Below are 14,039 nucleotides of genomic sequence, written 5' to 3'. Positions count from 1 at the left end.
CCTAGAGAACATTGTCAACATAGACAAAGGTTCTTTACTGTAAGAGCAGTGAGACTATGGAACTCTCTGCTGCAGGAGGTTGTTATGGCTCCATGTACATGTTCAAGTGAGGCCTGGATACCTTTTTGAAAAGCAAAAATATCACGGGTTATGGGAGGTGGGACTTGATGGACTTGCGTCTTTTTCCAGACTTATATACTATGACACTATGATTACACACTGTGTGTTCTTAACCATAACCCCATAAATATTTGTTGGCCGGTCATGGAAGGGTGTATGGAGAGGGTTCACAGACTGAGGCCTCCCCATACACAGTGGGTGTCAGTTGTATTATATATAGAACACCTGCTGATAACTGGTCGGCAGCTGTATTTTTCTCGAAAACATACAAGTAAATAAACTAGTAAAAGGAAAAAGGTCCTATAGATGTCAAAATTATATCACTGAAAACATCATCTGATCCTGCAAACAATGACACCCCGCAGTCTGTTTATAAGTTAAGGTCAGTCCTTTTTTTAAAAATTTGACCAATGTAAATTCCTGTGGTAATAACATTTCAACATTTTAAGATATCCATGTGATTTTGAGAATGCTTGTGAGACATTGTAGTTTATGTTAGTAGTATCATTTTGGTGATTAGTTTCTTTTTTGGGGGGTAAAAATTCAATAATTTAGGAAAAATTGGAAAAAATGACAATTTTCTAAGTTTCAAATGATCTACTTTTTAGACAAAAAGTCATAACACAATTTATTTGTAGAAACCTTTTCCCATTGGTCTTCTTTTTATTTCCATAATTTGAGAAGGTTTAAATTTTTAGTAGCAACTACTCAGATTTTCAAGAGATTGAAAAAAATGCAAAATTTTTGGTGACCAATTCAGTTTGGAAGTGCCCTATAAAGGCATATGTACCCCCACAAGTAACACTATTTTATCAACCCGTGCCCCTCTCCGCTGCCCCGGCCCCGCTCCCATGCACTCACCTCCCCTTGCTCCCGCTCCCGTCCGGACTAGGTCCCACGCGCGGCCCCGCTCCCTAGGACGCGCGTGCGGCAGTGCCTCCAGAATTAAAGGGCCAGCGCACAGGTGATTGGCGCTGGCCACTTCCTGTTCTGTATTTTACCCATCATTCCCTGCCGGATCTTTGTGTGTATTCCATGGTGAAAGATCTTTGTGTGTACTCCACCTGCAATATTCCTGCGTACCTGTCTATTTCTGTGTCCCTGTGTTTCCTGCGTTACCAGAGTCCCTCCGTGTTGCCGTGTTACCTGAGTCCCTCCGTGTTGCTGTGTTCCTGTGTCCCGTGTGCCTGTCCTCCCGTTCCCTCCTGCCTGGACCTCCCGTTGCTGACCCCGGATTTGGACTTGACTTTGCATCTCTGCCGCCTGCCCTGACCTACTGCTTGGACAAACCTGTCTTCCGGTCGAGGTACCTCGACCTCGGCTGCCACCGCGGGCTAGTCGCACCTGTGGAACGACCTGGTGGTATCCTGCCGCAGCAAGTCCATCCCGCTTTGCGGCGGGCTCTGGTGAAAACCAGGTGCCACTTGGACTCCGGTCCCAGGTGTCAGCTAGTACCATCTCCCGCGGTGGTCCAGAGGATCCACTGACCCTGACACCTAACATCTCAAAATAATCAAATCAGCATTTGAAAATTCTCTTAACCCATTAATTCTTTCTTTGGAAGCAATACCAGACATGTGGATGTCAACTGCTGTTTCGTCGCACAGCGATGTCCAGAAAAGAGTTCGTTATATTGGGTTTTTGGCGGGCCAATTTGGCTAAAAATTTTTTGTGGTGCCACAGTGTACGTGAAGAGCCGCTGCAGTAACAGTACAATTAAAAAACTCCAAAGATATCACCATTTAGAAAACTAGACCCCTCAAAGAATTTATCTAGTTCTGTAGTGAGCATTTTAACCCCCAAAATGCTGGTCAAAATCTTATGCAAAGTAAATGGTGCATAGCAAAAATTGCGATTTTATCTCAAAAATTTCATTTTAGTGCCTAAAATATTGTGCCCAACCCATGCCCCAAAAATCATTCTGCGGGTTGTCCCGTGTATGGTAATACCACACATGTGCCATTAATTGACAGGCTGGGCACACAGCAGGGATAACAAGGGAAGGAGCAAAATTTTGCTTTTGGAGCTCAGTTTTCAAATGTTTGGATTTGGAGTGCCATGTCATGTTCGCAGGGGTACCGTGAGGTACCAGTGCAATAGAAACCTCTGAGAAATTATACCATTTTGGAAACTAGACCCCCCCCCCCCAAATAATTTAGCTGGGGAGTGTGGTGAGCATTTTAACCCCCAACATGCTGGTCAAAATCTAATGCAAAGTAAATGGTACAGAGCAAAAATTGCATTTTTATCTCAAAAATGTCATTTTAGTGCCTAATATATTGTGCCCAACTCATGGCACTTTAGACAAACACCCCAAAAATCATTCTGCAAGTACGGAAATACCACACATGTGCCAATAATTGACAGGCTGGGCACACACAGCAGGACTGAGAAGGGAAGGAGCGAAATTTTGCTTTTGGAGAACCCTTGTCACCAGACTAGTGCAGGGGTGCCCCTGAGGTACCACTGCAATAGAAACCCCCAAGTAGTGACCCCATTTTTGGAAAGGGCACCGCTCAAAGAATTTATCTAGGGTTGTATGAAAATTTTAACCCCTGAGATGCTGTCCCAAATGTAATACGAAGTGAAGGGGGCAGTGTAAAAATTGCAATGTTTTCTCGAATGTGTCATAGTAGGAAGAAATGTGTTCAGCCCAACTCATGCCACTGTGGATAAACACCCCAAAAATCATTCTGTGGGTTATTACGGGTATGGCAATACTTTATGTGTAGCAATAGTCTACAGGCTGGGGACACGGCAGGCCTGAGAAGGGACAAGCCAAATTTAGCTTTTGGAGCACCCTTTTCACTAGACTAGTGTTGGGGTGCCCATGAGGTACCAGTACAATAGAAACCTCTGAGTAGTTACCCCATTTTAGGAAAGGGCAATCCTCAAAGAATTTATTTAGGGTTGTATGAGAATTTCAAACAAGAAGAGTTTATCTCTGCACCAACCCGGAATCTATTACAGAGAAACAGTGGAAGTGCTAAAGGTGTGATACAGGTGTCTGTGTCTAAAATGAAAGAGGAATATTTAAAATGTATTTAAAATGCAACTGAGGAAGGAGCCGAGAAGGGGCTCAGAAATGCGTCTAGCCATATCACATTTTTCTGTGGAGTGAGCTTTATACTGGATATATCCGCCACAGAGCTATGAGGGGTGTATGAAGAGGGCTATATGGCAGGAATGATCTGATCATCTAGGGTTAATGTAGGTCTAAGAAATAGTGAAAAAAAAAGAAAAGAATAGTTAAAAAAATGTAAAAAAATTAAAATATTAAAAGTTCAAATCACCCCCCTTTCCCTAGAACTGATATAAAATAAAATAAACAGTAAAAAATCACAAACGCATTAGGTATCGCCGCGTCCCAAAATGCCTGATCTATCAAAATATAAAAAACAGTTTTAACCGGCGGTGACCTCTGAGACGGGAAATGGCGCCCAAATGTCCGAAATGCGACTTTTACACCTTTTTACATGACATAAAAAATGTAATGAAAAGTCATCAAAATGTCGCACAGTCCTCAAAATGGTAGCAATGAAAACGTCGGATCATTTTGCAAAAAATGACTGTTCCCCCAGCTCCGTAAACCAAAGTATGAAAAAGTTATTAGCATCAGAAGATGGCGAAAAATCACAGACATTATTATTTTGCCCAGCCTGAAATCTTACACAAATCTGAAACAGTTTTGATACAACAAATAATATGTCTATGTTTTGGTTATAACCTAAATAACAACAAAAAAATGAAGTGAAGCTATTCATTTGATAATTATTTTATGTCTTTTTATATATTTTTATGTAATTGTATTGTATTTTTTGCATATGCCATGTGTATTTTATTTCTTGTTCGCATAGAGATTTATTGGGATTTATAGTATATTTCCACACCATCGACTTCCGCATGGCGTTATATAGCTGAAGTACCTGGTCCGACAAATCCACCCCTCCCTCGTACCTATTATAATCCAAAATACAGTCCAGCTTGGGGGCTTCTGTACTGGTACAACACAGAATAACACCTACACGCTATGCCTGCTCCTCCACGCTACGCCTGCTCCTCCACAAACCGCCTACACGCTACGCCTACTCCTACATGCTACTCCTACTCTCCCACGCTACTACTCCCCCCCCACCTTACTACTACTGTTCTACGCTACTACTACTACTCTTAACAGATTGCACTTAAAAGTGCGGTTGTGGGGGATAGGGAAAACGGACAATGGGGGGTAATCATGTGTTTTGGGGTACAGTAAAGGGACAGATCACTAGTACAACTCTCTCCAACATCATCAATCACAAAATAGCGATGGGCTAGTAAGATCTGCCCAAAAATCATCACAGATCGCTGTCATTGGCCAGTCTGCATTGACTGGCCAATGGCGACGATCAATGTCACATGACCAATTGGATGGGTGTCGGATGGAGATGCTGACATCTCCCACCGAGGTGTCAACCTGTCGCGCGTCAGGGTGACGTCCAAAATGCAAGTAGTGCTCGCATTCGATATATATCGGACACTGAGCGTTATGTCACTGCGCTCAGCGTCCTATATATCAGATGCGGAGCGTAAATAGGTTAATATTTTTTGTGTATGTGTGTTTTTACTTTATATGTCCCCCATGAGGTCATAAAAGACCCCTGTGGGACATTTTCACTTTTTTTTTTTTTTTTACATTTTACTTTATTTTCTTTTGTTTTCCCCTGTAACTGAGGCATCTATAAGACCCTCAGTTACAGAGGAAAACTACCACCTGTCACTGGGGTATGTGATCAGAGCTGTACTGGGTCTAATTAGACGCAGCAGGTCTGTTTAACCCCTGTAGACCCGGCGATCACGTGACCGCCGAGTCTATGGAGCCGACGGCCGTCCCAACTCAGCTCCTCTTTGCATTGCGCTTATTCAGACGTCGCTGCAGACTCCAGACCTGCGCCCTCTAACGTCTAAAGAGATCAGAGAGGAGTTAAACAGCTCCATACAATGAAATATTAAAAAATTACAGGCAATGCAAGGTAGTTTTTATTCATCTCTCTGCGATCATAGTCCTTCAAAGAATTTTTTCTTTTGTCTCGTGCTCGTGTGTGATTTTTTGTGTCCATCTTTTCTACTACTATGTGTGAATTTTTTTTAAAGATAAAGATTAAAATTTGGATGAAGTTTTAACAGTTACATGCATTTACTTTTGGATGCTGGATCCCCGCCATCCTGCTATTTGCTTTCCCTGCTACAATCACCAGGTTGTCTGCTATCAAAAAATATGCAATTGAGGAGTGACTTTACTTATTATTGTGTTTAACTGCAATATATTGCCAGTTTTAAAATATGTAGCTGAAAAGCAGATTTTTGGTTATTTCAGTTGTAGTGATTTTATAATAGTACAGTATCATAGTATATAGGGCTGGTAAAAGATGCAAGTCCATCAAGTCCAACCTATAAGAATTAAACAAATGTTTTATCCCTATAACCCGTGATATTTTTGCTCTCCAGAAAGTCATCCAGGCCTCTCTTGAACATGTACATAGAGTCTGCCATAACAACCTCCTACGGCAGTTCCATAGTCTCACTGCTCTTACAGTAAAGAACCTTTGTCTATGTTGATGGTAAAATCGCCTCTCCTCTAGGCGTAGAGGATGCCCCCTTGTCCTGGCCATAGACCTAGGTATAAAAAGATCTTTGGAGAGATCCTTGTACTGTCCGTTCAGGTATTTGTACATTGTAATGAGGTCTCCCCTCAGTCGTCTTTTATCTAAACTGAATAATCCCAAATTTTGTAATCTGTCACTGCATTCTAGTCCCTCATTTACCTAATAATCTTTGTTTCTCTCCTCTGCACCCGTTCCAGTTCTACTATGTCCTTTTTAAACATCGATGCCCAAAACTGTACACAATATTCCATGTGTGGTCTGACTAGTAGGGCTAAGTACAATAAATTATGCTGTAATTTCGTTATTCGTGGCCTCTTCCCTTTTAACGGAAAACTACCATTTGCTTTTATGCATTATAAATCAAACATACCTTGAGAATGCTGTAGAAACATATCTTGTTTAATCCCTGATCCGAGTGGTTTTGCTGAAAAAACTATTATAAAAGTATTTTAATGAGGCTCTTCATGTGACTGCTCCGCCACTACTCCTCTTACGCTAATTATACACTACTTCAGCCTCGTCCTACCCAGTATAAGTCGAGAATATGTCATCACTGTGTTATCCCTGACAAGCAGAAGTAATCAATTGCTGCACCATCCCCTAACTGCTGTGTATGGAGTCATCCAGGTCAGGTTGATTACTCCTTCAGTTCAGGAAGCTCTGTGAAACATGGCAGTCAGTATGCATCCAGCTTTACCAAGGTCCTGAATTTTATAATTGTTTTTTGAGCAAAACCATTCGGATCAAGGATTAAACAAGATATGTTTCTGCATCAGCGTAGCTACAGCATTCTCAAGGTATGTTTGGTTCACAATGCATAAAAGCAAATGGTAGACTGCCTTTAAATTTTAACTATAAAGATGATGCTAATGAGCCTAAGAGGCTACCCTAGCCCCTCAGTTATCTGGCTTTACAGGCTGTTACATTGTCTCACCCTGCCCCCTGAGCACTAGTGCAGTGAGAACTTTCCGATTTCTCTACATATCTGTCTAATCTCTTGTCACTTAAAGGGGTATTCTCATCTAAACATTCACATTCAGTTTCAGCCACCGCTGCCAAAATGTGAGGTGGTCGTATCCGAGGAAACAATCTAGTTTCTAAGGACAACATGGCTACATTTATGAGAAATTATCTTCACACAGGAACTTTTTTTTTTTAATAACATCCAATTGAAGAAATGTTTACATATGACAAATTAATTTAATTAAATGTGAATGCCCACATGGGAATACCCCTTTAATACAATAAAACAGGTTTCTTTGCAGGCTGATGCAAAGGTTTCTCTGCAGACTAATGCACCCTGGTTTCAGTGCATATCAATAGCCACTGGTAACTGGTTCATTCAGCATTATTCATATATGTACTTAATTATTTTGGCACCCATTCATCTTCATAGACTGTAAGCTCTAGTAGGCATGGCCCTCACTCCAATTGCTTAAATGGATTATTCCATGATTCTGTAATGTCTGGCTTCAATGGCATATCTACCCCATGATCTGCTCAAAGATCTGGAATATGATGGCACTATATAAAAAAATTTTTTTATTATTATTATCATTAAATTACTTTTTCCCTTTTCTCTTGTTTTCACTTTAGTGCATGTCCTCAGATGGTTTAGTTATTTATCCTTGGGTTACTATCTTGTATGTCTCACCTGTTTGGTGGAAACAAGAAATAATATGTAACCAGCAGACATCACTCTAGGTCAGTGGTGGCGAAAATATGGCACTGGTGCCATTTCTAATGGGCTGGAGGGTAGGTCACTGGTTGTGCCACCCTATGTGCTATACGCCCTTGTTACCCAACCTTGGGGCGAGGGTGGGGACGCGGCAGCGGTTACTTATCACATATGCCTGACCCAGCGTTGTGCCTGTCTCTAGCACAACCAGCAAAGGTAGCGCTGTTTCTCTCTGTCCCCATCCCTTTTTCTCTGCACATCCACAGAGCCAAGTAAGCAGATGGATACAGGTAATGGGGTAATGAGGAGGTTTGAAACCATAACCTCAAAGAGTAAACCGGAGCCTGGTATATGGCTCAATATTCGCCCCCCCCCCCCCCCCAAAAAGTATCACATTTAGTCAACTATTGATCCACAATAATATATACAAAGGTTACCTCTCAACTGAGAGGAGAAAAAGGATCGACTAAAAAGATGCATATAAACAATAAATCTTTATTAACCCCTTAAGGACGGAGGGTTTTCCGGCTCATTTCTCGCTCTCCAACTTCAAAAATCCATAACTTTTCCATTTTTCCGTGTAGAGACCTGAGTGAGGGCTTATTTTGTGCGTAACAAATTTTACTTTCCCGTAATGTTATTTATTTTAACATGCCGTGTACTGCGAAGCTGAAAAAAAATTCCAAATGTGGAAAAATTGAAAAAAAAACGCACGTGCGTCACGTTCTTGTGGGCTCAGTTTTTACGACTTTCACTCTTCGCTCCAAATAATATGCCTACTTTATTCTTTGGTTCGGTGCGATCGCGGTGATACCAAATTTATATAGGTTTTATTGTGTTTTAATACATTTTCAAAAATTAAACGAATGTGTACAAAAAAGAAAAAAAATTTTTTGCCATCTTCTGACGCTAATAACTTTTTCATACTTTGGCGCACAAAGATGTGTGAGGGGTCATTTTTTGCGAAATGAGGCGACGTTTTCATTGCTACCATTTTGAGGTCTGTGCGACATTTTGATCATTTTTTATTTCATTTTTTATGTTATGTAAAAAGGTCGCATTTCGGACATTTGGGCGCCATTTCCCGCCTCGGAGGTCACCGCCGCCTGTAACCGTTTTTATATTTTGATAGATCGGGCATTTTGGGACGCGGTGATACCTAATATGTTTGTGATTTTTACTGTTTATTATGTTTTATATCCGTTCTAGGGAAAGGGGGGTGATTTGAACTTTTAATATTTTATTAATTTTTTTTATTTTTTAAACTTTTTTTTTTATTTTTTTTTTCACTATCTTTTAGACCATCTAGGGTACATTAACCCTAGATGGTCAGATCGCTGCTACCATATACTGCAATACTTCTGTATTGCAATATATGGCATTTTTGCAGCACATTCATTACAATGAGCCACTGGCTCATTGTAACGAATCTGCAGCTGCCAGATAGCCTCGTGTCAAAAGAAGACACGAGGCTACCATGGCAACCGATCGCCGCCCCCCGATGACGTTCGGGGGTGTGGCGATCGGAAAAAAGATGGCGGCGCCCACGCGCCGCCGTCTTTTAAACGCCGCCGGCGTCTTTGCCGGCGGCGTTGAAGGGGTTAATAGCCGCGATCGGTGCAAGCACCGACCGCGGTTATTAGCGGTGGGGGTTTTGTGCAATATGCAAAAACCCCCACCTCTGTATGAAGAGGACTCAGCCCGTGAGCCCTCTTCATACATCCCTTATACCTCTGCGCCGTAGAGCTACGGCGCAGAGCGTTAAGGGGTTAATAACATATAATGCTCAGAGTTAAAAATGCGTAAAATTGCAAGTGATGAAACACAACAAGGAAAGAAGACGGGCCCAACCTGGACAGGGCAAAGTTATGAAAAATACCTGATGATATGGTAAGAGGCTAGACCAGAGAAGGTTAACCACCTTTGCTATTGGTCTGCAGTAATTGAAGTTTTTTGTCCACAGAGTGGTGATGGTATTAACCTCTGTGATGCATGTAACTATGATAAATGCTCTGCCCAAGTGTATTAACCTGTGGCTATTAGGGAAGGAGGTGTAATCTCTTACCCGAGGGTGGAGTTGTAAAATTTTGCTGCTGTCCGGGAGGGTCCGCGTCCCCGACGTACGTTTCGGCTCCAAATGAGCCTTCGTCTGGGGGTGATTTATTGTTTATATGCATCTTTTTAGTCGATCCTTTTTCTCCTCTCAGTTGAGAGGTAACCTTTGTATATATCCACAGAGCCATTTCTGTGGGCACTTAGACCATCGCTCTAAGTCAGATTTCACCAAATAGGACCAAATCCATCTGCAGTCCTAAGAAACTTAAGAGATGCTGCTCTCAGCGCTGTTTTAAAGTGACATTTCATTGGCTTTTTGGAACTGCGGGAAAAGTGAGAAGGTGTTGACAGAAGTGCAATGTCTTTGGAGGTCCTCATGCTGGACCCACCATTCTTCTCTACAGTGAGACCCTGGAGAGAAGCTACACTGAGAGTCTGCATTTGCCCTCCTTCTTTCAACTGTATTGGTGGCCTCATGGGACTGATACGATTAAAAGATGAGGAAGAACTGGTACCTCTAAGTTACTGCTTAAAATGTTGTGTTGGCACTTAATAGTAAATAGGTGGATTATGGTTGTAGTTTGGGAACTCAGTCTCTAGAAGGCTAGCCATCACTGCTCTAGGTTTTTAGGTAGGCTCCCGAAGACATTTCAACCACTGTGGGCAGGGCTTTTCTGCCTGATGCTGGATCCCTCGTCCGTGACAACACCCTCTAGTCTCTCCTTGCCTGCTCCATAGGCAGTCGTGCTACAGCCCATCGCTGACACCAGTTCTCTACAGCAAGCATTTCCTAAGTTTGCGCAACAAGTTTGATCGTTCTGTCTTGCAAGACAAAAACATGAGGCGGCCAGCAGAGCAATGGAACTCCCCGCACAAGCGCAGGTAATGCTTGCTCCAGTGATCGGACATTATTGATGGGCCGCATCATGAAGAGCTCCTGAGAGGGACTGGAGCATTTGGAAGAAGACAGCAGTTTGGATGCGAAATTAGCCCACCTACAATTATTGGATTTAGACAACTTCCATCTGATAAATCCAATTAAAACCTTTGTAAGTTCTCTTAAAGGGATTGTCCAGGAGTTATTTTTTTATATATATGGCTGGGGGGGTGCCCTAATAAATTTAAAAAATATATATAAAATAACCTCTTTTCCCGCCTCCATTAAGCTGTCAGGTACCCTCCTGACCACTGTCTAGCTTCATCATTAGTTTCAGGCAGTATCAGCCACACAACTGTGGTAGGGACAGCACTGCTAGCCTCTATATATGACTGTATGGGATCAGCGAGAGAGGCCAGTATAATTAATTTTTTAGCCTTTTCCAGCCATATATATAAAAAAATAATTGTAACTGCTGCACATCGCCTTGAAGCACAAATTTTTATCTCCTTCCATGTTACACTGACAGGGATTTTGGCCCATTAGATAAGGTACAGTTAGGGCAAATAGTGATCTCCAATTAATGTATTTTACTTACTCAAGGTCAAGAAGTCACAAATAGTAAGACTGGGAGGTTAATCCCAATCATAGGAGGATTGCCTAATCTTAAAATCTATGTTAAAACACATATAATTTTAGAAATGCATATTACTGTAAAACAAACATAAAGCACATAAAAATATATAGGAGGAAACACTAACCTTCCAGACACAAGTAAAGAAAGTTTATCAATTGGAGTTTTCCCTTGAATTGCATAACAATGATCCCTTTCCAAAGTTATAACCTCCGCATTACAATATGAGATGATCTTTCGAAAAACTGTTAACGAGATCCCCAGTGGTTGAAAGACTGAAGTATAGACATCTTGGAATTCTTTATCAAACGTTACACTCCGCAGCTGATAGGCAAGGTGAATAATTTGGACTATACATATCACCAGGAGGATGAAGTTCCAGGAGAAGACATCAGCAGCACAGACATCCAGCCAGGCCCAAATACAAGTACAGAGAAAGCTCAATGCGAAGAAAATGTACACATATAAAAGTCCAGAAAAACCGCTTCCTCCCATACAGCCCAATACAAAGAAAATACTGGCCAGGTGGTATATGGATCCCTCAGCTTCTTGCTTCCAGCTGGTGCACACAGGATGCCCAGTCACCAGGCTCTCCCAAAAACTCATGTTCCCGACAATGTCTTCCGTTTTCATGTTGGCTTCTACATCTGAACTACACAGCTTCTTTCTTGAAAGTAACCATTCATGTTGTTTTCCCATATCTTTTTTCTCCTGAAATGTATTAATTTCACATTTACTCCAAAAATAACTTGATAGTTATGACAGTTCATAATGAGGTCTCAGGCCTTCCATACTATGTTATGTATTTAAAGCAACACTGCTGTCATTAGGAAAGAAATGGATTCAGTAAAATGGCCATTTTTTGCAGAAACATCCTCATTTTCAGTGGTATTCAGAGATATTCCAAAAGTATTGCGTTTCTATAAAGAAAACAAACAGTTAATTATGTGTATCAAAAATGCTATTTAGTTAAAGGGAGGGGGTTCCACCTCTGCCTGTGCCAAGTTTAGAGGAACTTGGCACAGGCAGAGGTGGAACACGTTTTCTCCCTTCAGCACCAGCGCCATCACCACAGCCACATCCCTGTCCTTTATCATAGGCAATAGCATATATGCTATGCAAACGGCCCGTAAGCGTAAACGCTATGCAAATATCCCGTAAGAATAAACGCTATGCAAAATGTCCCGTAAGCATAAACGTGACACAAATGTGACGCATATGCAATGTAACAGCAACGCAAACACAAACGCCTTGTCAGTGTAAACATGCTGCAAACGGTGCACATGACGTAAATGCAGCGTTAACTTGAAGCAAACGCAGCATAAGCGTACCTGTGAGGCAAACGCAGTGTAAGCATAACAGTGGCGCAAACGCCATTTAAGTGTAACCATGATGCAAACGCCCTGCACTGTAGCAGCCTATAAGTAATTTAATGCAGTTCTTCACAGTGCCCTAAAAGGGCAATTATTTCAGATTTCCACCAATACCTTATAAGAGCAGCCTCCTCTCCCTATGCAAGTTCCCTGAAAAAGGCAACTGTCATTGCCTTCCTGTCTTACTTACCCTATGAAGAGCAGCAACCTCTGTCTCCTGTCTGTAATGGCAGCTGGACATGTGACCCCGGCCAATCACAGCCATGCCCACTGAGGATATAGCTGTGGGAACTTATTTTTATTTGCCCTAAAGCTGAGTCTACGTCCTACCCACACAACACGTGATAACTTGTGTTCTCTTATGAAAGAACTACATCAGAAAATCCAATTGATGTAGTCAGCATACTCTTTAACATACAAGTTCTAAATAGGGACTACCCTGGCAACTTTCATCAGATGCAGGGCATGGAGTAGAAACCAGCCTGCTGTGACAGGCTAAACTGAAGAGGATAGCAAATAAACTGCTTTATATGTAAAAATAAAATGCAGCATTAATCTGCACAATTCATCTCTAGAAGACTCTACAATAGATCTCAGTGCCAAAACATTAACGTAGGAGCTTGCATCAATCCAAAAGAAAGCGGCATTATTCACTTTTAAAACTATTACAGGAACAAAATAAAACCAAATAACATAGCCTCTACATAGGGAACTACCTCACTTCTTGAACCCTAGCTACCTTCTAGGCTCAAGGAACACTGCTGGGGTTCCTCCTCAGCGCTCTGGCTCTTGGTGAGCTCAAACAGAACAATGTCCTTTCTGGATCCCAGTCCTCTGTCTCCAACTGGTCCAAAGTCCTCCTGCTGACTGCAGGACACACAGCACTGGCTTGCTGTGAGCTCTCCCTCTGGAGTTGACCACGGATGGGAGTGGTCAAGTTCCTTTTCAACCCTGGTTGTGGGTCGCTCTTCAGCGCCCCTTAGGTTCACACCCTTACAATAGATAAATTGATAGATAGGATAGATAGATATTATATAAATACGCACACACACACACAATGGGGCATATTTATCATATGATAGCCCCACCATATTCACAGCGGGATACATCAAGAGGCTTCCGCCTCTTGATGTATCAGGGAGGGAGGCTGCGAAGCAGGGCCTGGCGTAGAAAAAAATTGCAGCCGGCATCTTTTCACATATGAAAGGTCGCCGGAGGCAGCAAGTGTGTAGGCACGGGGACAGTTACGTACAAGATAGGGTCCAGAGGTTTGTTCTTAAGTTGAATTTGTATGTAAGTCGAAACTGTATATTTAATAATTGTAGATCCAGACAAAAACATTTTTGGCCCCAGTGACAATTGGAGCTTACACATTTTTTGCTGTAATGGGACCAAGGATTATCAATTAAGCTTCATTACAGACACTTTACAGCTGATTATTGCAATCTGGAACTATAGCAAGGCATTCAGAAAGCTTCACCAGAGGTCAGAGGGGTCTGTCTGTAACTATGGGTTGTCTGTAAGTCGGGTTTACTTAAGTAGGGGACTGCCTGTACTAAGCAAGCTTTTCATTATAACATTGCCAATTCACCTACGAATACAAGATCAGGCTGCAACATTGCTCTTCAATTGACAGAAAGAATTGCAATGAAAAAAA

The 14,039-nt window shown here is 41.9% G+C and overlaps 1 protein-coding gene across 1 annotated transcript in view; it reads right to left on the bottom strand.

The window, feature by feature from the left end:
• The window catches only part of POPDC3 (popeye domain cAMP effector 3), a 52,623-nt gene that overhangs the window by 25,842 nt on the left and 12,742 nt on the right, over positions 1-14,039 (bottom strand). The window contains exon 2 of the mRNA XM_072141879.1: positions 11,137-11,929. Within this exon, the coding sequence (XP_071997980.1) occupies positions 11,137-11,708 (572 nt within the window). The 5' untranslated portion in view covers positions 11,709-11,929. The remainder of the gene's footprint in view (positions 1-11,136; positions 11,930-14,039) is intronic.

This window comes from Engystomops pustulosus, chromosome 3, assembly GCF_040894005.1.
Source record: "Engystomops pustulosus chromosome 3, aEngPut4.maternal, whole genome shotgun sequence".
Taxonomy (NCBI): Eukaryota; Metazoa; Chordata; class Amphibia; order Anura; family Leptodactylidae; genus Engystomops; species Engystomops pustulosus.
The sequence above is the reverse complement of the archived record's forward strand: the minus strand, read 5'-3'. Positions and strand labels throughout refer to the sequence as shown.